This window comes from Carcharodon carcharias, chromosome 34, assembly GCF_017639515.1.
Source record: "Carcharodon carcharias isolate sCarCar2 chromosome 34, sCarCar2.pri, whole genome shotgun sequence".
Classification (NCBI taxonomy): domain Eukaryota; kingdom Metazoa; phylum Chordata; class Chondrichthyes; order Lamniformes; family Lamnidae; genus Carcharodon; species Carcharodon carcharias.
Genome location: NC_054500.1, coordinates 5,879,484 through 5,901,688, shown reverse-complemented (window position 1 = coordinate 5,901,688; position 22,205 = coordinate 5,879,484). Strand labels below are relative to the sequence as shown.

The window sequence follows — 22,205 nt, the reverse complement described above, 5'->3', positions numbered from 1 at the left end:
CAGGAAGACATTGCCAATTTGGCATCTCACAGCTTTTTTTGCCGATTCTGTTTCTGAAGGCGTTGCATCATACTGAGAGAGCTCAAGCACCACCTCTGCCATCCTTGTTTTGCCCCAAATCTCCCATCTTTTGTGTGTGTTGATCCAACCACTTGTGTGTTAGTCTTGTGGGCATCGAAGCTGAGCCTGCTCCCATTCCCAACCAGTAGCCCACGCAGAGTTTCAGTCAATGCTTTGGAGCAGGAGACGTGGCTGGTTTTGCTTCTCTCCCGCACGCACCGGGGTCCTGAGACCAATTGCCAGGCCTCGGCTGCCACCCCATGTTAAGCCTGGAATCGCCTGACTACACAAGACTGTGCAGTCGATACTCCTTGTGTCAGTGTGCCTAAGTGTTCCATTGTAACTGTTGAAACCCACACCTGTTGAGTGGGCAGTCCATTGTAATGTGGACACCTGAGTATGGAGCAGGTGGTTGAAAGGACTGAGGACTCCCCATATGGTGCTCTTCAGAGGGGAGAGATAGCAGTGATATGTATTACAGTACTTTTCCACAATGTAGAGGCAGAATGAAAGCATTTTCCCTTGGGCAAGATTAGTTTTTTTTATTATTTGATGTTTCTGGAAATGTTTTTTTAAAAATTGTATTGTCTTTGTGTTTACAGTTTGTTATAAGTTTCGGCAGTTTTGCTCCATTGCTTTTTAGAAACACTGTGAGCCATGTGGAGTCATTCCACCTGACTACATTGCATCACTTGCCTTCGGGGTGCAGATTGTCACACAGCAGCACGGCTCCATTTCAAAGGGCTGACTTGTATAGTCCTTCTGTATATTAAATGTGAAGATTGGATAGATGTTTAAAAAAAACATTTCACTTCTCTTGCCTGCTTCCACTGTTTCGCCTGCTGTTTGCACTTCTTGGATTTTGCCCTGGTTTAGTTAATGCTTGGAGAATGCGAATATTGGAGAAAAGGGACCCAACCAGGAATAACCGTGTGAGATTTTGTAGCTACAAAAGATAATGGAGCAAGATCTCCAAAATTTTGTAATCAGCCTTGGCCAGCTGTATTTCCTAAACAATGGTTAAAGCTGGGCAATAATGCTTTGGGTATTGAATGTCTGTGCAAAAGGTGTCCAAACTATGGCTCCTGGGCCCCATGTGTGCCCCAGTTTGTTCAGTCCTTTAAGCCTAAGCAATTCATTTATTTTTGCATTTGTAGTTCATCCTCACTTGCACTTCCTGTCAGAATTTCACGGCCTAGAAATTTCGAGAAAGCATTGTAGTCTACTAGATAGATAATCTTAAATAGGAAAATCAAGATTTGTTAGTATCCACCTCTTGAGAAACATATGAATGAATGAGAATGTGATTTAGACTCCTAATGTGGCCGTTAAGCAAGGCTCCATGAAATGCAGTAAGTGACCCACAGAAACAAAGCTTTGAATGCTCCACGTTATGTCACCAGCTAGTAATCACACTTCGCTTTCACAATATCTTTATTTGTGTATTGCCAAATTGGGATCATTTAAGATGCCTATTGCTTCCAGATGGTGGTATTTTGCTACTCTAGGTAAATAACAAGATAATCTCTTTTAGTGATGTTGATTGAGGGATAAATATTGGCCAAGACATTTGGCTTTCTCCCCTGCTTTTAATTGGGATCTTTTACATCCACTAGAGAGGGGAGACAGGGCCTTGGAAGAGAAGGCACATCTGACTGTGCAACTCTCCCTCAGCGCTACTCTGATGGTCAGCCTTGATTATATCCTCAGCTCTCTGGAACGGAATTGACCTTCCAACTCTGATGAGAGTGCTACCACTGAGCCAAGGCTGCACCTAAACCTTATTTCAAAAATTATTACCAGTAAAGCGACTCACTCTGTCCCTTACCTTTCTTTCAAGTTAGTCACAGGCTGGCGGTTTAAGAAGAGGCCAGGTATAGACTACTTTTTCCAGCAGTTGGCTCCGCTGTACGAAATTGTTATCTTCACCACAGAAACGGGAATGGTGAGTATCATTTATGCTCTGACTGGCGCCACAAGTGGTTCACAATCCTTCATGCAATTGTCTTCATGTTGATGTTTTTTTTTTCTCCTTTAACCTTGTTCCCTTTGGATGAGATGGTGAGTAACTGAGCAATGAATAGCGAGGTCCCAGGAGCAATCTCAAATCTATGCTGAATTAGCTGATCTCAGCTGGAATGTGAAGATGAATACATTGCTTAGGAAAGAATTAACTACTTCTGGATTTTTTTTTAAAGTGACAGGTTGCCATTCAAAACTGAAAAATAACCACATTTTCTTAATTTCTGATTCTTGAATAGCCCAGTCACAATGTTGTAAAAAACTGCAGTACAGATTGTAGTCAGTCTGCTAAATCTGACATTTGATTGCACTTATGTAATGCCATCTATGTTGTAAAAGTAAGATTTTTTTTGTTGTAAATACTTCAAAATTCAAACCCTCGGGGAGGAGGCACTAATTTGTTAGCGTTTACTGCTGATCATTATGCTGTAGGGAGGTGCTTTTATGTTTTAAAAGCTGCAGCTAACAACAAATGTGCAGCTCTTTCACCAGTTGCTGTTAGAAATACAAACTGTCCCAATTTCACGTTTTCCACCAGTGGCAGATCTCACTGTTTCATGGCGCTTGCTGCTGTGAGGTTCATGGGCTGCCCTCCTGCCTGGCAGTGGGTGAGGACTGGCAGTAGGTGAGGACTGGCAGTGGGTGAGGACTGGCAGTGGGTGGATTTTAAGTGGGGAGAAGCAGCGTCAGGCCAGTGCAGCGGCTCTGCCCTTCAACAAGTACTGCATTGCAAAAGCCCCTTCAATGTGACCATTTCATACAAGTGCTTTGAATCTGCCTATTTGTATATGTTTAAGAGAAATCATCTTTCAGTGCCTACTCAAATTAAAATCTGTGTTGATAATGTGCTTTGGGCAGCCTGCACTGATTTTAAAAACTAGGTTAGAGTGTGCCATCCAATTGACGACACAGGAATGAAGACTGGACAGATTAGATTGATAATTGGCTTGTCGAAAAATCATAGTGGTACATGCCAAATTGTGGTGACAATACAAATCATCATAATTCATAACATATTTATAGACAATCATTAAAGTATAAAATAATAAAAGAATTGCACAATTATGAACACTTAATTATATAAACAATTACAATACATTGCAAAATGCAGGCCTCCCTAATTCACAGAAGGGAAATGAAAGATTGACTGCACTCTGTTTTGTATTAAAGTCCATAGGTCATATGTTGTTAGGTTGAGTGTATTAAATTCTCAATCATTTACATACTATTTATAAGTTCTGTAGTTTGGGATTGGGCTGTCTCATGGCCTATTTGTTCTATATCTTATTTGCGGGATGGTGACTTTTCTCCTTAATTCCATTGCACATTTACTTGGGTATGGTTGTGGCAAGAGATGGTGGAAATGGGAGGTGAAGACCGGACAGAGCTTTTCCTGCCCTTCAGCAAGGGAACACCTATCCAGATGTTTGATTGTGTTAGAGTAGCTTTGGTAAGTGGTTTCAATATCAGTTTCAATATTATTTTCTGAAGGCTTGTTCACATGGCTTTTTGGTAAGTTCAGTTAAACTGGCTGTGCATACCCAACAATAAGGAATATATGTAATGGTTCAGTGGATTGGAAGATGAGGGACCATTATATAAGTTAGAGAAAATGACATTTGTGGGTGAGCGAAACATGATACAAGATAGGCTCCTGGTGTCTGAACTTTAGACAAATTGAAGGTTATGGAGGATGGCAAATGTAAGGCTGACAAAGAGGATTTTGGAGAAGTGCCTATGGAGGCGGTGGCGTAGTGGTATTGTCACTGGACTAGTAATCCAGAGACGCAGGGTAATGCTCTGGTAGAATTTGAATTCAATAAAATATCTGGAATTGCCTAAATGTCAGTTGTCGTAAAAACCCATCTGGGGCACTAATGTTCTTTAGGGAAGAAAATCTTTCATCCTTACCTGGTCTGGCCTACATGTGACTCTGAAATGGCCTAGCAAGCCACTCAGTTGTATCAAACCAGGTGAAACTGGATCAGCCACACAGCATCGACCTCAGCACAGGAAATGACAACGGCAATCACAGCCCTGTCGACCCTGCACAGTCCTGCTTACTAACACCTGGGGCTAGTGCAAAAATTGGGAGAGCTGTCTCACAGGCTAGTCAAGCAACAGCCTGACATCGTCGTACTCACAGAATCATACCTTACAGATAATGTCCCAGACACCACCATCACCATCCCTGGGTATATCCTGTCCCACTGGCAGGACAGACCCGGCAGAGTTGGCGGCACAGCGTTATACAGTCGGGAGGGAGTTGCCCTGGGAGTCCTCAACATCGACTCTGGACCCCATGAAGACTCATGGCATCAGGTCAAACATGGGCAAGGAAACCTCCTGCTGATTACCACATACCGCCCTCCCTCAACTGATGAATCAGTACTCATCCATGTTGAACAGCACTTGGAGGAAGCACTGAGGGTGGCAAGAGCACAGAATATACTCTGGGTGGGGGACTTCAATGTCCATCATCAATAGTGGCTTGTTAGCCTCACTACAGACCGAGCATTTCCTCCACTCTACCATTGCCATCAAGCCAGGGGATCAACCCTGGTTCAGTGAAGAGTGCAGGAGCAGCACCAGGCATATCTAAAAATGAGGTGTCAACCTGGTGAAGCTATAACCCAGTATAAGCATCAAGTGATAGGCAGAGCTAAGCGATCTCACAACCAACAGATTAGATCAAAGCGTTATGGATGGTGGTGGACAATTAAACAACTCACTGGAGGAGGAAGCTCCACAAATATCCCCATCCTCAATGTTGGAGGAACTCGGCACATCAGTGCAAAAGATAAAGCTGAAGCATTTGCTACAATCTTCAGCCAGGAGTGCCGAGTGTATGATCCATTTCTGCCTTCTCCGGAGGTCCCCAGTATCGCAGATGCCAGTCTTCAGCCAATTCGATTCACTTCATTTGATATGAAGAAACTGCTGAAGGCACTGGATGCTGCAAAGGCTATGGGCCCTGGCAATATTCTGGCAATAGTACTGAAGACTTGTGCTCCAGAACTTGCCACGCCCATAGCCAAGCTGTTCCAGTACAGCTACAACACTGGCATCTACCTGGCTATGTGGAAAATTGTCCAGCTATGTCCTGTACACAAAAAACAAGACAAATCCAACCTGGCCAATTACCGTCCCATCAGTCTACTCTCTGTCATCAGTAAAGTAATGGAAGGGGTCATCAACAGTGCTATCAAGTGGCATTTGCTTAGCAATAACCTGCTCACTGATGCCCAGTTTGGGTTCCGCCAGGGCCACTCTGCTCCGACCTCATTACAGCCTGGGTTCAAACATGGACAAAAGAGCTGATCTCCCGAGTGAGGTGAGAGTGACTGTTCTCGACATCAAGGCAGCATTTGACTGATGTGGCACCAAGGAGCCCTAGCAAAACTGGAGTCAATGGGAACTGGGGGAAAACTCTCCACTGGTTGGAGTCATAGCTAGCACAAAGGAAGACAGTTGTGGTTGTTGGAGATCAGTCATCTCAACCCCAGGACATCGCCGCAGGAGTTCCTTAGGTTAGTGCCCTCGGCCCAATCATCTTCAGCTGCTTCATCAAGCGACCTTCCTTCCATCATATAGATAGAAGTGGGGATGTTCGCCGATGATTGCACGATGTTCACCGTTCGTGACTCCTCAGATACTGAAGCAGTCCATGTCCAAAGACAGCAGGACCTAAACAATATACAGGCTTGGGCTGACAAAGAGCAAATAACATTCGCGCCACATAAGTGTCAAGCAATGACCATTTCCAACAAGAGAGAATCCAGCCATTGCCCCTTGACGTTCAACGGTATTACCATCGCTGAATCCCCCACTATCAAATTCTGGGGGTTACTGTTGACCAGAAACTGAACTGGACTAACCATATAAATACTGTGGCTACAAGAGTAGGTCAGAGGCTAGGATCGTGCAACGAGTAACTCACCTCCTGAATCCCCAAAGCCTGTCCACTATCTACAAGGCACAAGTCAGGAATGTGATGGAGTACTCTCCACTTGCCTGGATGAGTGCAGCTCCCACAACACTCAAGAAGCTTGACACCGTCCAGGACAAAGCAGTGCACTTGATCGGCCCACATCCAGAAACGTTCACACCCTCCACCACTGACACACAGTAGCAGCAGTGTGTACCGTCTAAAAGATGCACTGCAGGAATTCACCAAGGCTCCTTTGACAGCACCTTCCAAACGCATGACCACTACCATCTAGAAGGACAAGGGCAGCATTTAGATGGGAACAACACCACCTGCAAGTTCCCCTCCAAGTCACTCATTATCCTGACATGGAAACATATCGCTGTTCCTTCACTGTTGCTGGGTCAAAATCCTGGAACTCCCTCTCTAACAGCACTGTGGGTGTACCTACAGTACATGGACTGCAGCGATTCAAGGAGGCAGCTCACCACCACCACCTCAAGGGCAACTAGGGATGGGCAGTAGATGCTGGCCCAGCCAGCAAAGCCCACATCGTCTGAATGAATAAAAAAAAGTGCAGAGGAGATTCACCAGGATGTTGCCTGGGCTGGAGTGCTTCAGCTATGAAGAGAGACTGGATAGGCTTGGATTGATTTCCTTAGAGTAGAGAAGGCTGAGGGGGGTACCTGATTGAGGTGTACAAAATTATGAGGGGCATAGACAGGATAAATAGGAAGAAAATTTTCCCCTTAGTGGGAGGGGTCAATAACCAGGGGGCATAGATTTAAGGCAAGGCGCCGAAGGTTTAGAGGCAATTTGATGAAAAATGTTTTCACCCAGAGTGTGTGTGTGTGTGTGTGGTTGGGGGGGGCGGGGGGTGTATCTGGAACTCTCTGCCTGAAAGGGTGGTAGAAGCAGGAACCCTAACAACATTTAAGAAGTATTTAGATGAACACTTGAGATGCCATAGCATATAGGGCTACGGACCAAGTGTTGGAAAATGAGATTAAAGTAGATAGGGGCTTGATGACTGGCGCGGACACGATGAGCCGAAGGACCGCTTTCCATGCCATAAAGCTCTGTGACTCTATGACAATGAGATGATAACCTTCTAAAATGACTTTGGGTGAGGGATAAATATTTGCCTGTATGCTGGAAAGACCTCTCCTGCCGCTCTTTAACTAATGTCGTATTTTACGTCCACCTGAGAGGACAGACGAGGCCTTGGTTTAATGTCACATCCAAAAGATGGCACCTCTCTCAGTGCAGCACTCCCTCAGGCTTGGAAGTTTTGGAGTGCCAGCCTGGATTATGTTGACTGGTCTCAGGAGTGGGGCTTGATCCTGCTGCTTTCTTACTCGAAGGTTACCCATTGAATAATTGAATATAGTCAGTGTTTAGAAAATCTCTGTTTCTGGTAAAGGCTGTCAGTGTGGCACAGAAAAAGCTCTGTTGCAATGGATTCAGTTCCACATGAGGCAGCCTCAACTGCTAAAAATTTCAATAATGTCCTTTAGAGCATGATTTGAAACTTAAGTGAAGCAAATCAAATATATATGTTCTGGAATAGATAATGGTGAATGTGTACCTGCCTGGCAGGTTTTGGCCTGTCTCATGCAGAAGGACTGGTTTGTTTGCTAATTGCTACATGCTTATCTTACACTAAACCGCAGCACGAAACAGATTCTATATAATTACTGCAGCATAAACACTTTTTTTAACTCTACATTTCTCATCTCGTACTTAGTTCCAACGATTGTTAGTAATTTAAAGTCATTGTTTCCGGAATGCAGTTCAAAAATGCTTGCAATTACTTTGCACCTTTCACAACCTCAGGACTTCCCATAGGGCTTCACCGCCCATCATGTGCTTCTTTATTTTTTGAAGTGTGGTCGCTGTTGTAAGGCAGGAAAACACGGCAGCCAGTTTGCACACGGCAAGGCCCCACAAACAGCAATGAGATAATGAACAAATAAATTATTTTTTTTTAAGTGTTGAGGGATAAACACTGAATCACTGTGCAGGACACCAGGGAGAACTCCTTCAAAGTATCACCATGGGATCTTTTATGTCCACCTGAGAGCCGACGGGGCCTCAGTTTAACGTCTCTCCTGAAAGACGTTTAATGTATCCACACGGCAATATTATCATGCCTCTGCAGATTACTGCTCGCTGCTTTTAGCTCCCCTTGGAGGAGAAGTGAAGCTCGAGCAGTATTTTTCACTGTTCTGCCCTGATCTCTCTCTAGAAGCGGCGTTTTCCTAGGATTCAATAGCACTGGCTCATCACTTTGAAGCTTCTTTTCCTTCATTGTGACAAATTCAGCTACTAAAGGCCACATTGGTTCCTCTCAATCAGTGAGGTCACTGGAGTGATCTGGAGGCAAGGGGACATGACATGGAGGGGCTGCATTGTGATTGAAGGCAGTTGTTTCTAAAACGTGAAATGGGATTTTTTTAATAGTAATTTGTAAATCGCTAAATACTTCTTGAAATGGAAAGAAAAAACATTTCCACTTAGGAGGATCAACAATTAGAGGACACAGTTTAAAGGTGTTTGGAAAAAGAACCAGATGGGAGATGAGCATTTTTTTTTTCCTGTTATGTATTGTGATGATCAGAATACGGCTCTTGAAAGGATTTTGGAAGCAGATTCAATAATAACTTTCAAAAGGGAATAGGAGATATACTTGAAGTGAAAAAAGGTTGCAAGGCTATATAGATGCAGAGTAGGGGAATAGGCCCAATTGGAGTACCTTTTCAAAGAGCTGGCATGATGGCCTCCTGTGTTGTCGGCTTCTATGATCCCTACATCCTATTATAGCTTAGATTCTCCTTGTTTTATCCCTGAGAGTAAGGCTGGAGAAGTTACGTTATTGATTAGGATCTCCAAAGATCTTGGAGTAGCATCATACTAGCTGAGAGTATTATTTGGGGACACTAGCCCCTTTGTTAGATCAGTATCTTTGAATTTGCTTGTGGCCCCAGGTCTCAATTCATGGGTCCTGCGCCCCTGGCAAAATAAATTTCCAGACTTTTTATTGAGGCTTGTGGCTTGGAAGAGGCACAGTCTTCCTAGTTGCTGCCATTGGGGAATCCCAGCAAGTTTGTTTCTCAGTTGTAGGTGGCTGCACAGCCCTAGCACCAAGTTTCACATGGTATGAAAGCATGTTTATGTTTGAGCTTCAGATAGCACATAGATGCAGTGGTTAAACGGTGGGGGAGATTTTCGCATGTTAGGATGGGCTTACATCGCCTAGCTTCTGATTTGTTTTGATCTGAACTTGAAATTATATTCAGGGTGGTTACTGACAACTCTCCATGTTTCTCTTTTACAGACAGCATATCCACTTATTGACAGTGTGGATCCACATGGATTCATTATGTACCGTCTGTTCAGGGACGCAACACGGTACATGGAAGGTCACCATGTGAAGGTATTTTTGCCCTTTCTGCTTTTGCACTTTGTAGTGTTAAAATAGCAGTTGTGCCTCTGCAACATGGAGGTGTAGCTCCCTAGGATGTTTGACCCTAAAACATGTAATTTGTCAGTGAAAAACATCCTCCTGACCATCTTGGCATGAGCTGTAGTGGGCAATTCAATTGTAGAGCACTTGGGTTGGTGAGGGGCAAGTAGTTCTTTCCTGTTATCCCACCCACCTAAATAAAGTGACATTCCAACTTTTTGCACTGAGGAAGCATCATTATGTTGAGTGGGAGGGAGAACGGTATGTACCCTTTCATTGGCAGCCAAAATGAACATTGAATCACTATGGGACAACGTGTTGGTGCCATTGTGATTTGGAGCACTTTGTTGTATAGTCACCATTTTATTTAAAATAAATTCTGTCTCCTTGAAGAACTTAAACTTATAGAAATTTCAGCACGAGGAACTATTTGATCGAAAAGCAAAATATTACAGATGCTAGAAACCTGAACAAAAAATGCAAAACACTGGAAATACTCAGCAGACCAGACAGCATCTGCGGAAAGAAAAACAAGAGTTGATGTTTCAGGTCATGACCTTTCATCCGAACTGAGATGTCAGACCTGAAACATTAACTGTTGTTTCTGTCTCCACTGATGCTGCCAGACCTGCTGAGTATTTCGAGACTTTTTGGTCCACTGTTTAACCTCGATGCAAATTGTACGTGTACTCATCGTGGAAAGAATACCCAAGAAAATTGTCAAACACACTGAAAAGTTGAGTGACTAGATGACTTGTGTGCTTGATGTCAGAGATGCATTGCTGATTTTCAAGCCACTGAATCTTGAGCTCACTTAATTCTACAGGGATACACACTGGTTTGAGAATCTCAGGAAACCATTTCACTATAAGTGCTTTTGTTTTCCTGTTGCTGCCTCTCTACAGAGTGACCTGTCTGATTCTCTTCCCATTTACCTTGGGCATTGTGTGTCATTCTCCATTGGCATTCAGAACTCTGTGTATTGTAGGAACCCAGATCCTGACAGCCTGGGGTCTGCCCAGCTCCATGTCTTTACTTGCTGAGTCAGATGTTTTTAACCAAACGGCAGATTTGTCGACCTATATTTCTCTGAGTCTGAACTGGCTGTTTATCTGTGAGTGGAGAGTGAACCCCAGGTTCCTAGTCAGCTGTGAATATGAACTGAGCCTCCTGTTCCTCACCCAAGTGGGTAATGTCCAGCAAGAGTCAGCACCTTCAGGGGGGGACGGGAGAAAACCAGTAAACAAAGTCTTGTATTTGTTTATGCTGCAAATCTCTAGAAGTCCGTAAAGGGTTAAAGCTCTTAGTAAAGCTCTGTATCCCATCTGTCTGATGCCACTGCCTTCAATTCCACAATACCTGCAGCACAATATTTACAAAGCAGAGGTTTATCGAGGGGGGGGGCGCATGGGATGAGTTGTACATTGCCCATGCTCTGTAATCTGAGCTCCTCTGAAATGACCATGCCTACAATAGTATGTGTGGCCTGCATTACTGCAAGCCTTCTGCCTCGCCTCCTACCTCCCATCTGTTGTCCTGTGGCACCCAGGGAGTCTTTCTGAGCACACACCATCCCCTCGGGCCTCCTGAAAAAGACTGGGGTTTGCCGAGAGCAGCAGCAATGACAGACCTGCTGTGCAGTTAAGATTACGATGGTTTAAAGACTGTTGGTACTATAACCACAGTGTTAGAGACTGATTCCCCAAAGGACCTTTTCATTTCCAGATGAAAGACATGGGTAGTTATAGCCACAAGTGCTTAATTACATATCAATGTCTCTTCAGTACAACCGTTTGTGGCATTTTAGAAAGTGATGTAGAGTTGGCCCAAGTCTCTTGTCTGTCTGTCTCTCTTCCTCTGTTTTTACTTTGGTGTTGCTCATGCTCTTAATACTCAGCATTTTTTTTTTTTTTCATCCTAACTCCACTTTCTTCCTCTGTAATTCTTGGTCCTGAGTTTTTCTTTTCAGTAATATGCGTATTGATTCTGTTCTGTTGGAAGGTTGTGAAACTTAAACTGCTGTATGGGTTAATTACTTGCCTTCACTCCTACTTCATCTTCTGGATTACAATGTTTGTTTAAAATCCAACTTTAATTACAACACTATAGGCGAGGTGGGGTGGGGCGGTGGTGTGGATGCAGACATGTGCATGATAAAGCTGTGGTATAAACCCAAGTATACCCAAAATGAGTGTCTTCATCTAAATGTAAATTAAATGATTAGGTTCAACTGCTGGTATTATGCTGCATGGAAAATTGATACAAAATTGGTGGGGGGGGGGAAACAAGATTTTTCCCCAGTTTTCTCCCTCTTGTTCTTGTGATACTGATGTGGCTACTGGCATATTTTGCTATTGCACTACATAGCCTTTTTTTTAAACATATAACATGGTTAGTGAATGTTGGCAGGCCATCCTTCTGTAAGAATTTTCACAACTGAGCAGGATTTTATTCCTCATCCAACATGCATGCATTACATGTATTTGCATCTGGGTCATCTAGAATAAGAGCCCTGGCCAGTTGGATTGCCCCAAGTGAGATCAAGTAATTCATGGAGTCACAGAATGGTTACAGCACAGAAAGAGGCCATTCAGCCCATTGTGTCTGTGCCAGCTGTCCACAAGAACAGCTCGGCTAGTTCCACTCCCCCACCCATTTCCCCATAGTCCTGCAGCTTTGTTCTCTCGAGCTAATTATCCAAGTCTCTCTTGCAGGCCTTGATTGAATCTGCCTTCACTACACACTCAGGCAGCGCATTTCAGATCCTGCATAAAAATTTTATCTTCATGTCGCCATAGCTTCCAGTCACCTTAATGTGGTGTCCTCTGGTTTTCGATCCTTTTGCCAATGGGAAGGGTTTCTTCTCTATTTACTCTATCTAGGCCTCTCATGGTTTTGAACACCTCTAACAAATCTCCTCTTAACCAAGGAGTACAGCAGCAGCTTCTCCAATCTAGCCACATAACTGAAGTTCTTCATCCATGGAACCATTCTCGTGAACCTTTTCCACTGCCTCTCTAATGCCCTCACATCCTTCCTAAAGTGTGGTGCCTATAGTGGGACACAGTACACCAGTGAAGGCTGAACCAGTGTTTTATGCAAGTTTATCATAACTTCCTTGGCTTTTGTACTGTTTGCTGCTATTTATGAAGCAAGGGATTCCATATATTCTCTGGAGTTTAGGAGAATGAAAAGTGATCTCATTCAAACATACAGAATTCTTACAGGGATCAACAGGGTAGATGCAGGAAGGATCAGAGTAAGGGGCAGGTCATTTAAGACTGAGATGAGGAATTTCTTCACTCAGAGGTTGGTGAAACATTGAAATTCTCTGCCCCAGAGGACTGTGGGTAGTCATTGAGTAAGTCCGAGACTGAGATCGATAGATTTCTACATATTAAAAACACCGAGGGATATGGGGATAGTGCAGGAAAATGGTGTTGAAATAGATTATCAGTCATGATATCATTGAATGATGGAGTGTGCTCGAGGGGCTGAATGGCCTACTACTGCTCCTATTTCTTATGTTCTTGTATGCTTTTAGTTGCTTTCTTTACCTGCCCTGCCACCTTTAGTGATTAATGTATATAAACCCCCAGGTCCCTCTACTTCTGCACCTCCTTTAGAATTGTACCCTTTACTTTATATTGTCTTTCCACATTCTTCCTACCAAATTAAATCACTTCACACATCTCTGCATTAAATTTCATCTACCACTTGTCTGCCATTACACCAATCTGTCTATGTCTGCTGAAGTTTATAACTACCCTTCTTACAGTTCACAATACTTCAAAACTTTGTGTCATGAACAAATTTTGAAATTGTGCCCTATACACCAAGTCTAGTTTATTAACATATATCAAGAAAACTCAGCATTCAAATTAACCCTCTGATCCTTCCTGCATTCTTGAATGCCACACTGCTTGGTAGTACAGAACTTGAATGTTGCTGAAAAAAGAGACATGTCTAAGCTTTTCATCTTGCACTCATCAGGACACTCGCAAGAATGCCAATATAGGGAAGATAACAATTTACACTGTATGTGAAGAGAGTGCTGATTGGTTGCCCAAGTGGCATTACCATGGAGAATGCACCATTGATGGTGACTGACAGTTAACTGCCAAGCATTGTTTGAAATTTAAACTGAGTAGCTTGACCCTGATAGATCAAGAAATTGCCCTGAGGAATGAGTCAGCGAATGGCTGTCACTTACTTTGTTTAGCTGAAACAGGTGCAATGTGTGTACATGTTCCTCCTGTCTGCAAGGAGCAGGGTCCTATGTATTAATATATGTAGCTTCCAGTACAAGCAAATGTGCCACACTGTGAACCCAACTGACAATCTTACATTGGTTGTCAGCGTAATTCTTAGCAAGTTGAGGATTATTCAGCAAATGTTGCGCAATTGTGGAATCACATCTAACATTGGACACTGCATTTTGGGTTTTGCAAACACGAGCTAGTTGGGTAGGGTCTGTACCCTGCCCGTTGCGAACAGCAGCTGGGACATGCTGTTTGATACGATCCGCCAGTCTTTGGGACATGTGGCCTATGTACCTAGCATCACACTGGCACTGAAATTCATTATACTGCATTACTCATTTGTGTGATAGGCAGAACATCTTTTTGGCTTGATGGCAGCATCCTGTTAGTGATGAATGCCACTCGTGTTGCTACTGCATAGTTCACCTGTTCAGCCATTCGCCAACTCTGGCCAAGGCATTGCCCTGAGGAATATCAGGGTCAAGCTGCCTGGTTTTAATTTCAAACAATGCTTAGCAGCTAACTGTCACGCACCATCAATTAGTGCATTCCCCATGGCACTGCTACTTGTCAACCAATCATCACTCTTTTCACATACAGTATAAATTGTTGTCTTCCCTCATATTGGTATTCTTGCGAATGTCTTGATGAGTGCAAGAAGAAAAGCTTAGACATGTCTCTATTCAGCAATACTACACAGCTACTACACCACCATTGGAGCTCTGTTGATTTATGATTTTCGTTTCCAGTTTATCTAAAACATCTATGATCAGACCAGACTAGCTTTATGTGAAGTTATTTCTCAGAGCGAGCAGTGTGATGGTGTGCAATGCTGTAACAGACAACTGAACCTGCTTTCAATCTCTGCCTGGAGGCAGAACAGATTTTCAACTCATGGGAGTAGATCTTCCTATTTTCTGTGGTTGAACAGGTGACCTTTACTGACACATTAAAAAATTTGCACGTTCACCTTGCCCTTTTAAAGGTGTCCCTTATCTTGCTGTCTTAGCTGTCACTCAATGAATAGCACTCTCACTTCTATGTCAAAAGATCATGGATTCCTGTCCCACTACAGAGGCATAAGTATAAAACCTAGGCTGACACTCCTACTGCAGTACTGAGGGAGTCCTGCACTCTCAGAAATGCCATCTTTTGATTGGGATGATGAACCAGCAGGAGGCTTTATTAGAGAGAAAAACCATGGTGCACAGAGAATTGGGAAAAACAGACAGCATTAGAGTAGGAAATAGTAAGGCATTAGGGTCAGGGTAATAGGGAATGTAATAAGGTCTAAAATATGTTTGTCTTGCATGCATGTGAAGGCGCAGAGTGTGGTAAGTAAGGTTGGTGAGCTGTAGGTGCAGATAACCACATAGAAATAATTATGATGTGGTGATAATGAAGACCTCACTCAAAAAAGGGCAGAACTAGGTACTAAATATTCCTGGATGCAAGGTGTTCAAGAAAGATAGGTTAGGAAGAAAAGTGGGAGGGGTGGCAGTATTGATTAAGGAGAACATTGAAGCGCTGTCCCAGAGGAGCTGAGGACCGAATCTTTTTGTTGGAGCTAAGAAACAATAGAGGTACCATTACATTGCTTGGTCTATTCTATAGGCAACCAACTAGTGTGAAAGATATAGAGGAGCGAAGTTGCAAGGAAGTTACAAAGATATACAAGAATTATAGAGTAATTGAAATGGGGGACTTTACTGTCCCAGTCTATATTAGGATAATTAATAGTGTAAAGGGCAGAGAAGAGCAAGAGTTTCTAAGATGTGTCCAGGAGAATTTTCTACATCAGTATGTTGCCTGTCCAATGAGGAAGGTGGCATTGCTGTATCTGGCCTGGGGAGTGAGGTGGGTCAAGTGAATTAGGTGTCAGTAGGGGAATATTTAGGGGACATTGACCATAGCATCATAAGGTTTTAGTTAGCAATGGAAAAGGGCAAAGAGCAATCCAGAGTAAAAATAATTAATTGGGGAGGGCCAATTTCATTGGGATGACAATGGACCTGGCCTAGGTAAATTGGAGTCAAAGATTGGCAGGCAAAACTGTAACAGAACAATGAGCTGCCTATAAAGAGAGAGTGTTTGGGTACATTCAAGGTACATTCCCACGATGGAAAAAGGTAGGGAAAACAAATCCAGAGCTCTCTGGATGATGAAAATGATAGAGGGTAAGGTGAAGCAGAGATAGGGTGCATATGACAGATGTCAGGTTGATAACAGAACTAAGAACCAGGCAGAATATAGTCAGTTCAGAAGAAAAATGAAAAAACAAATAAGAAAAGCAAAGATAAAGTATGAGAAGAGACTGGCAACTAACATAAAAGGAAATCCAAAAAGTCTTCTATAGGCATATAAATAGTAAATAGAGTGATAAAAGGAGTAGTGGGTGGATTAGCAACCAAAAAGCAAATTTGTGCACGGAGGCAAGGGAATGTCTGAGGTACTGAATGAGTACTTTGCTTCTGTCCTTACCAAGGAAGAAGATGTTGTCCAAGTCATGGTGAAAGAGGAAGCAGTTGAGAGGCTGGATGGACTATAAATTGAGAGAGGAGGAGGTATTTGATAGGCTGGCTGTACTTAAAGTTGCTAAGTCACCAGGTCCAGATGAGTTTAGGATATTAAGGGAAAGTAAGCGTGGAAATTGTGGAGGTACTGGCCATAACCTTCAGACGCGGACACAATGGGCTAAATAACCTCCTTCTTTGCTGTAAACGTCTAAGTCTATAATTCTCCTTAGATGCAGGGGTGGTGTTGGAGGACTGGAGAACAGCAAATGTTACACCCTTGTTCAAAAAATGGTGTAAATATAAACCCAGCAATTACTGGTCAGTCAGTTTAACTTCAGTGGTGAGAAAGGTTTCAGAAACAATAATTTGGAGCAACATTAACAGTCACTTGAACAAATGTAAATTCATTAAGGAAAGCCAGCAAGGATTTGTTAAGAACAAGCTGTGTTTAACTGTCCTGCATGAGCTTTTTGATGAGGTAACAGAGAAGATTAGCAAGGATGTGATGCGGTTTACATGGACTTCCAAAAGGCATTTGATGAAGTGCCACATGACAGACTTGTCAGCAAAGTTAAAAGAGTCCGTGGAATAAAAGGGATAGTAGCAGCATGGATATGAAATTGGCTGAGTAACAGAAAACAGTAGTGATGAATAGTGTTTTTCAGACTGGAGGAAGGTACATATTTGTTTCTCCAGGGGTTGGTGTTAGGACCCTTGCTTTTCCTGATATTTATTAATGACCTAGATTTGGGTATACAATTTCAAAATTTGTGCATGACTCAAAACTTGGAAGTATTGTGTACAGGGAGGAGGATAGTGATAGACTTCAAGAGGACATGGATAGGCTAGTGGAAAGCGTGGCCAAAAGGCAGATGAAGTTTAATGCAGAGACTTGTAAAATAATTCAATTTGGTAGGAAGAACGAGGAGAAGCAATATAAAATAGAGGGTATAATTCTAAAGGGAGGTGCAAGAGCAGAGGGACCAGGGATTTATGTGTATAAGTCATTGAAGGTGGCAGAGCGAGTTGAGAGAACCATTAATAAAGCACACAACATCCTAGGCTTTATTAATAGGGGCTACAGTTAGGCTTGTGCCCTCAGACTCTATGGTTCCTGCTTGTGTCCAATATCCAGTGAGCTATATTGGGAAGTACGTATGTGTTTATGTCAGGTGAAGTGAAGATCCGGTTTAGCTGTAATGGCTCCAATGTGTGACTAGCTTGTCAAGGTTTACTGTTTAGGTCTGCAGTTGTAAAATGCACACCTGGGTGACTGACTGCAGGGTAGTAACACCTGGAACTCTTTCTCAGTATGAGTCTGCAACACATTTGGTTGTCATTGGAGAGCATTTGTGAATCTAAGTGTTAACATAGTCCAGTTAGTTGAAATAAGTCATCACCTTGCTGTTCAGATACAAAAATGGATATTTATATATTGTAGTCTTCAACCACTTACAGAATGTGCCTTGTGCAATCCCCTTGCACTGCATAATTTCAGCAAAGTTGGTGATATTCATAAATCACAGCAGTTAACTTTACTATCTGCAGAAGCCGCTCATTAGACCCAGGGTAAGGCGCCGGTGTCTTCCAAAACAGCCCATCGCCCATCTGCCGCCTGACAAAATGCTGCTCTGCTGCCTTCACTGTGCAGCATCTGGCCATGGGCAATCTGTCACCTTTTTTTTTGGCACTGTCAGAAGTCAACCTGCACCAATGGGAACTTCAAACAAGAAGCTTCTGCATTGAAACCCAATCTAACAGACTATGTACGCAACTATTGTGCAACGATACAACATGGGTCAGGAAATGACAGGTTCCAGAGATGTGCACGGCAATTTACATTTTGATGAAGATTTTGTTTTGCCTCCAATTTGCCTTTGTTTTTTGTTTAAACTGGGTGATACCTTCCTTTTTCAAAAGGTTTGAAGGTTGATTTTTCATTTTTGTTATAACCACAAGTATATTCAAGCGGTAATGTATTATTATTAATGTTATCTGGCAAAGAGCTATACCGTGTCATTTTTGGGCACCCCTAACTAGAATAATTCAATCATCTCTAGTGCATTCTTAAATTATGTCTAATGTAATCTGGAATTAGGATAATTTAATCAAAATGTTTCTTCATAAACTGTGTAATGTAAAGTGACAGGCTCTTTCTTTAACATCTATCCTTATTAACCTCTTTTACAGCATGTTCAGTATCATGAGGCAAATGAGAATGATTTGATGGGGGAATAACTTTTACAAATGGCTCTATAAACTCTGATAGGCACTGCGCAAGGGTAATCGCATAGCTTTGGAAAAAAAATCTCCCTCTTCTGTGCCATTTACAGAACTAGAATCTGAGCAAACTGGGTCAAAATCCTGGAACTCCCTTCCAAACAGCACTGTGGCTGTTCCTACAACACATGGACTGCAGTGGTTCAAGAAGGCAGGTCACCACCACCTTCTCAAGGGCAACTAAGAATGGGCAATAAATGCTGGCCCAGCCAGCGATGCCCACATCCCATGAATGAATAAATAAAAAAAGCTGCAGACAGCTAGGTACCTGACCTTCAGTTACCAGCTGGAATTGGATTGCGAGGGCTTTCCCTCTCCCTTCGTGCTTTTTTTGGCTCCTTGCCCTGACAACTGTGGACAGAACATAAACCTACCACATGTTGAGATTCGTTCCCTATCGCTTCCTGACCCACTGGTCAGGTGCATCTATTCCACTGTACTGGCTAATTTCACTTTGTTTTTAGGACAGTAGATTTTTTCATCAAATTAACCAATGGTTTCCTGTAAAGTCGAAGGTTCCATATTTATGAAAGGGGCATAATTTGCGAGTCAGTGCAGTCTTGAGAATGTTCTAGATGGTACTAAGCTTTACACGTACCAACCAGTAAGCCGCAGGTTCATTATCGATCCGGATGCCATAAATCACCTCCACATGAAAATGAGAGAGGCAGTCAGCCATGGTTTCCACTCCTGATTGCTGAGGGAACACCTTGTAGCAAGAACCTGTGTGCGATCTTCTGAAGAGGACTGAATAGGACTTGACTGTCTCCCTGGTTAAATAGCCTGCCAACACTCTGCATTTAGGATCATGTATGAAGATGCTCACTAGGATGAAGTGCTAGATGGGATACTGTTATGAAAATGTGTAATTTTAAGTTGAATTTATACATATGTTTGTGTGTTAAGAAAAGTAAAAAATGTTTTCAGCTTCGGCATTGCTTATGGACCTTGGCGTCTGGGTAGATTTAACACTAAAAGGTTTCGGGTCGTTTGGGTTTGTTTCTATAAATATATTTCTAATGAGGTCTTACAAATCCTGAAGTAAGGGTTGAAAGTTCAGTGATTCTAAAAACAAAACACAAAGTAAAAAAGTCCTGTTACCTAGCTACATTGATTCAGTGACATAGACACAGAAAAGACTGGAACTGAGAGGGAGTGTTCGGCGTGTGTGTCAGAGAGAGAAGACAGGAATTTTGAGCTCTCAGAGAAGAAAAACTACAAGGCTAGTGGGACAGTAGTTAACTGAATAATCAGTTATAGGACTCAGTAATGTGACTGGTTTAGCGGAAGTGCTACTGGAAGACTTTAGAGAAGAGTTTAGGGAATACATTTGTTTACTCTGCAGCTGAAGAAACAGTGAGTTTAGAGTGTGGTTTTTGGGTGCCTCAGGAAGAGATATGAGTTGGGTGAGAAGCATCAAGTGAATGCTCAAAAATGTACTGGAATAAAACCGTTTCTAACTGTGCCAGTCCCAACAAGAAGCTTTTGTGTCAAACTAGTGGTAACTCTTCATTGGTTTCTGTGTCTGTGAAGATATTGTTGGGCTAAAGGAATAGTGGGAGCACTGTCATCTTGTATTTGTATTGCGATCTTTCCAACCTTTTTGTCTGGTGTAGTATAGTTCACTTTCTTTGTTTCCATAAATATTTTATGCTTTGTATTAAAAGTTCATTAGCAGACTGCTGTGAATTTGTTCAGTAATTTTCCCCCATGGTTAGGATCTATCAAGCCAGGTTTCAGCCTGGAATCTGACTTGTCCGGTGTTAACAGCATCTGGGATGATAACAATACAGACAGCCGTGAGGAAGAGTTAGAAGAGGTGACCAAAGTCATGGTCAAGTAGTATGTTCTGTGGACGTATTTTTGAAGGTGAGGAGGGAGCATGGGAAAGAACTGCAGAGAACAGGAGTGTGATAGAGTCACAGGAGAGATGGAGGGTCCTTGAGAGCACTACGCTGGATCTCCCAAATGGTAACTGAAGGCTGGGGCGCTAGCTGCCTGCTTCCCCAGGCTTTTTCTGGAAGCAGTGTAGCAAAAGAGCGATGTATTGTCAAAGTTGTCGCAGCACATTCACCATGTCCACCATGGAGCAAGAGCTACAGAAGAGAGTTGAAACAAAAAATCGGGATGCTGTTGAACAGTTCTTTTCCATGCAGTGTTCTGCATCAATTAGGATTGCCAGCCCTCCAGGATTGGCATGGAACCTCCAGAAATTGAAGATCAATCTCCAGGATACTGTGCACAAGCCTGGAGAAAAATCATCGGGGCATTAAAAAAATTTTTTTTTCTGTCATTTTCTTTGGATATTTCTCTTTACCAGATATAAAAATATTGAAAATGGGGGTGGGGGAAGAATCTGTTTGGCTGACAGTCAAATATCATTCGGTTGGTTAATGAGTCATTTTACTTTCCAATTGGCCTAGAAAGGCAGTACGTCACAAGGATGGATGTGTTAGCTGACGAATGGCTGGAGCATGGGGAAGCTCATGTAATGAAACCTCCAAGAAGACATTTAATCACAATTGGCAACACTAGCGTCAATGCTTTTCCCTTCCTTCCTCTCCTAGCTTTATTGACTCTTTACTGGGGGTGGGTGATTCAATAGATGTTAATTGTCTTCCAGAACCTCACCCAAATGGTGATTGTTCTTGTATAAGGCTTTATGGCAAATCTTGGCAGATTACTCAACAATATGGATCATCACGGCCTAGTCAGATGCATTTAGGCATGCAGTGCACTTTTAGCAGGAGGCATGCAGTTGCATTTAGGTGCAGGCATGTTGGCTGATGTTCTTTCCTGTAACCCAGTTATGCAGTCAATTTTAGTGCTTCCAATGCCACATTCGTGAGATCAGTTAATTCAATTTGGACCAGAGATTGAACCCAGGAGCTACCTAGTCAATGTGGCTCCCTTGCTGTCTGGAGAGATTTACTGTATGTTTATAGGATGCTTACGCAAATAAATTTGAAGTGAAGTTGAAAGTATTTGACGGAAGGATATTTCCATAAAATTAATTCTAATTGAATTCTGCAAAGCAAATTTAACAGTCCGGTAAAAAAGGCTGGCAGATTTTTTAAAAAAAACAAAACTGTGGTGATCCTTTTTGATTAAGTTGGTTTTATGGAGCAACTTGAGGTGGCCAGGATCCAAAGCATAGAATGTTGGTTAAGTTTGATTTTCTTTCGTTCTCTCATTTCCCCTCCCACCTCTCCTCTTCCTTCCTCCCTCCTCCGCCTCCTTCACTTCTGTCCTAGAGGTAATGACCAATGCTTGGATACTGTACCTTTGGTAACTGCTGCCTCGCCTGAGTGGCCATTCTTCATGTGTGAGCTTAGTCATTGAGTATCAACAGGCTGACCTGTCCTTGTTCTATGTCTGTCCACAGGTGAGCACACTTTCCCAGCTTTATTATTCCGTGAGCATCGGGAATGAAAAACTTAGCTGCTCTCCGTTCTGTAGCCCAGGATAGCATGATTCAATTTCCTGGCATGTGCTGGCTTAGTTGATCTTGGCTGGGTCAGCTCCTGGGCTAGAGAAGGGAAACACCAGCTGGATTTCCACTCCAATCACTAGCCACTGACCTCTGCAGAAACGGGTGAATTTTGGATGAGAATAGGGTTGGGCTTCACTGTGATTAGCCTCATAGAGCCTGCTGAAGCTTGTTGTCTAGG

The 22,205-nt window shown here is 42.8% G+C and overlaps 1 protein-coding gene across 7 annotated transcripts in view; it reads left to right on the top strand.

Annotated features, from left to right (window-relative positions):
- Positions 1 to 22,205, top strand: part of timm50 (translocase of inner mitochondrial membrane 50 homolog (S. cerevisiae)) — a 197,575-nt gene that overhangs the window by 94,095 nt on the left and 81,275 nt on the right. For all 7 annotated transcript variants that reach the window (XM_041179312.1, XM_041179311.1, XM_041179310.1 and 4 more), the window contains 2 exons: positions 1,901 to 2,005; positions 9,348 to 9,446. In XM_041179312.1, the coding sequence (XP_041035246.1) occupies positions 1,901 to 2,005; positions 9,348 to 9,446 (204 nt within the window). The remainder of the gene's footprint in view (positions 1 to 1,900; positions 2,006 to 9,347; positions 9,447 to 22,205) is intronic.